The following is a 2,239-nucleotide window of genomic DNA, read 5'->3' as shown; positions in this document are numbered from 1 at the left end:
CTTCATCCCGACTGCGGCCGCCTTTGCGAGTTCATCTGCTCGTTCGTTTCCCTCCAGCCCCGCGTGCGCTTTCACCCAAAACGCTTTCACACATTTTCCTTGCTCTCTAGCCTCTTTCAAATCTTCCCGTATACCATTCGCGAGGGGATGGAGAGAAACGCCGCTTCTCAATGTCTCGAGCGCTGACCTTGAGTCGGAATAAAGACCAAAGCTCCTTTCATTGCTTCTCACAACATACTTCACGGCCTCTCTGAGGGCCAGCAATTCCGCCTGGTAGACGGTGCAAAAGCTTCCCAACTTTAATTTCCGGCAAAAGATCTCCGCGGCGCCATCCCAAACGGATAACGCCGCGCCGACTTTGCCGTCTATTTTGCTACCGTCGGTGTAAATATTTACCTCGACGGTAGCTCGCTGGGCTGCTTCGTCACCGCCGGCCAGGCAGTCGAATTGCAGACCCTCTTGCAGCGCGGGGTGCACAGACTCTACAAACTTTACCGGCCTCTCGAGCACAAGGTCTCCCAACACCTGGTGGGTATGACCCTTTTTTACCAAGTAAAAGAGGGCCGCTTCTTGGACCCGAAGGTCCAGAGGAAGCAACCCAGCAAGTGTTAGGGCCGAGTGCAGAGAGACCGTCCTATACGATTTCACAATTTTCTGCGCAAACCCGCGCTGCACCCGCCCTAACAAGGCACGAATGCTCTTCCTTTCCACAGCCGGAGCCCACACACTGGCCGCGTAGAGGACAACAGGCTCCGCTACCGCAACGTATATGGTCCTGATGACCTCGGGGTTCAGCCCCCACGTGACCCTCGCTGCGGTTGACAGTTGACGATATGTTATATTCAGAGATTTTGGTCGCAGGAACTAACGGCTTAAGTTTGAATAATGTCTGTATTGTAGGTGAGCATATTGATATGGGCATAAGTGATCGCAGCAAAGGAAGGACGAGGAGCAAAGCGAGAACAGTTCGCTCTCGAGCTGACGGCATGTCCGATAGAACTGAGGACATGAAGACAGGCACCACACAACAAGTTAGCTTCGTTGAAGAAGCTATCAACATTACCGCAGTTCACGATTCCAATGGCGACTTAGTACAGATTGTATTCTGCAAGAACAAACACATACCACGCATTGTAATCAAAATTATCGGTCTTATAATCAAATTTCATCCACAATTGAATAGTGTCGAATTTGATCAAGGCGCTAATTTGTACACTATATATGAATTTGAAAAGATTTTACCACTCTCTAATATAACGGAAGTTTGCTTCGACGGAACATACATTCCAGACGCGAACTATGACATTTTACTAGATCACGAATTATTACGCTATTTATCTTTATCCAGATGTAAAATAGAAGACGAAATTATACACAACATAGCTATGAAATTGGTTTACCCGAATCCAGCGTCTAAATCATTAGCTGTACTTAATTTATCATCAAACCGTATAACCAACGATGGTGCCAAAAGTTTAGCATTTGCGTTACGTTCCAACAGATGTTTAATATATCTGAATTTATCCGCCAACAAACTTACAGATGAAGGTGCCGCAAGCATTATGGATAGTTTGCAAGAATTCTGTTTAACGCCAGAAGAGATACTGGCTTCGAAGTCACGTTATTGTTCATTTTATTTAAAGAGAAATAAATTAATAGCTAAAAAAGTAAAGGAATTGAAAGAAAGCGATTCAGATAAGTCTTCAGCAAAGAAAAAAGGAACGAGATCTGTTCCTCCAAGCGTTAGAAGGAGAACAAAAACTGATAGAGAAGTGTCGCTTCATTCCGTTCACGAAATACTAGCAAGTAATATTACAGGTTCTGAATCCAATCTCTTTGATAGAGCTGCGACAATCGTTCAAATGGCTTTCGGAGTCTTTATCGATCCATTCTCATCTAGCAATACTATTGTTAAAGACGAAGCATTATATTGTCTAGGAAATAATTCTTTGTTGTGTTTGAATTTAGCGTATAATGATTTGAGTTATATTTTTGTAAGGAAACTGCTTGGTATATTATTGTATCAGAAACAGGCGGATAGGAAGCCTCGTGGTTTGATCAATGTGTGCATTGAAGGTAACAATTTGCCAGTATCTTGTGAAGAATACAGACTTATTGAAGGCATCATCGAAAGTGGTGTTCAACGCAATCTACCAATTAACAAGAAAAGACAACAATCAAAAGTAGTATCTAGATGATTATTAGATTATTTTAAATATTATTTAATTATTTTATAAGG

At 43.1% G+C, this 2,239-nt stretch overlaps 1 protein-coding gene across 1 annotated transcript in view; it reads left to right on the top strand.

Annotated features, from left to right (window-relative positions):
• Positions 1 to 2,239, top strand: part of LOC106123098 (uncharacterized) — a 2,890-nt gene extending 651 nt beyond the window's left edge. Inside the window, exon 2 of the mRNA XM_013319235.1 lies at positions 901 to 2,239. Within this exon, the coding sequence (XP_013174689.1) occupies positions 901 to 2,198 (1,298 nt within the window). The 3' untranslated portion in view covers positions 2,199 to 2,239. The remainder of the gene's footprint in view (positions 1 to 900) is intronic.

Source organism: Papilio xuthus, unplaced genomic scaffold, assembly GCF_000836235.2.
Source record: "Papilio xuthus unplaced genomic scaffold, Pxut_1.1 DF826159.1, whole genome shotgun sequence".
NCBI lineage: Eukaryota > Metazoa > Arthropoda > Insecta > Lepidoptera > Papilionidae > Papilio > Papilio xuthus.
This window is presented reverse-complemented; position numbering and strand designations above follow the sequence as displayed.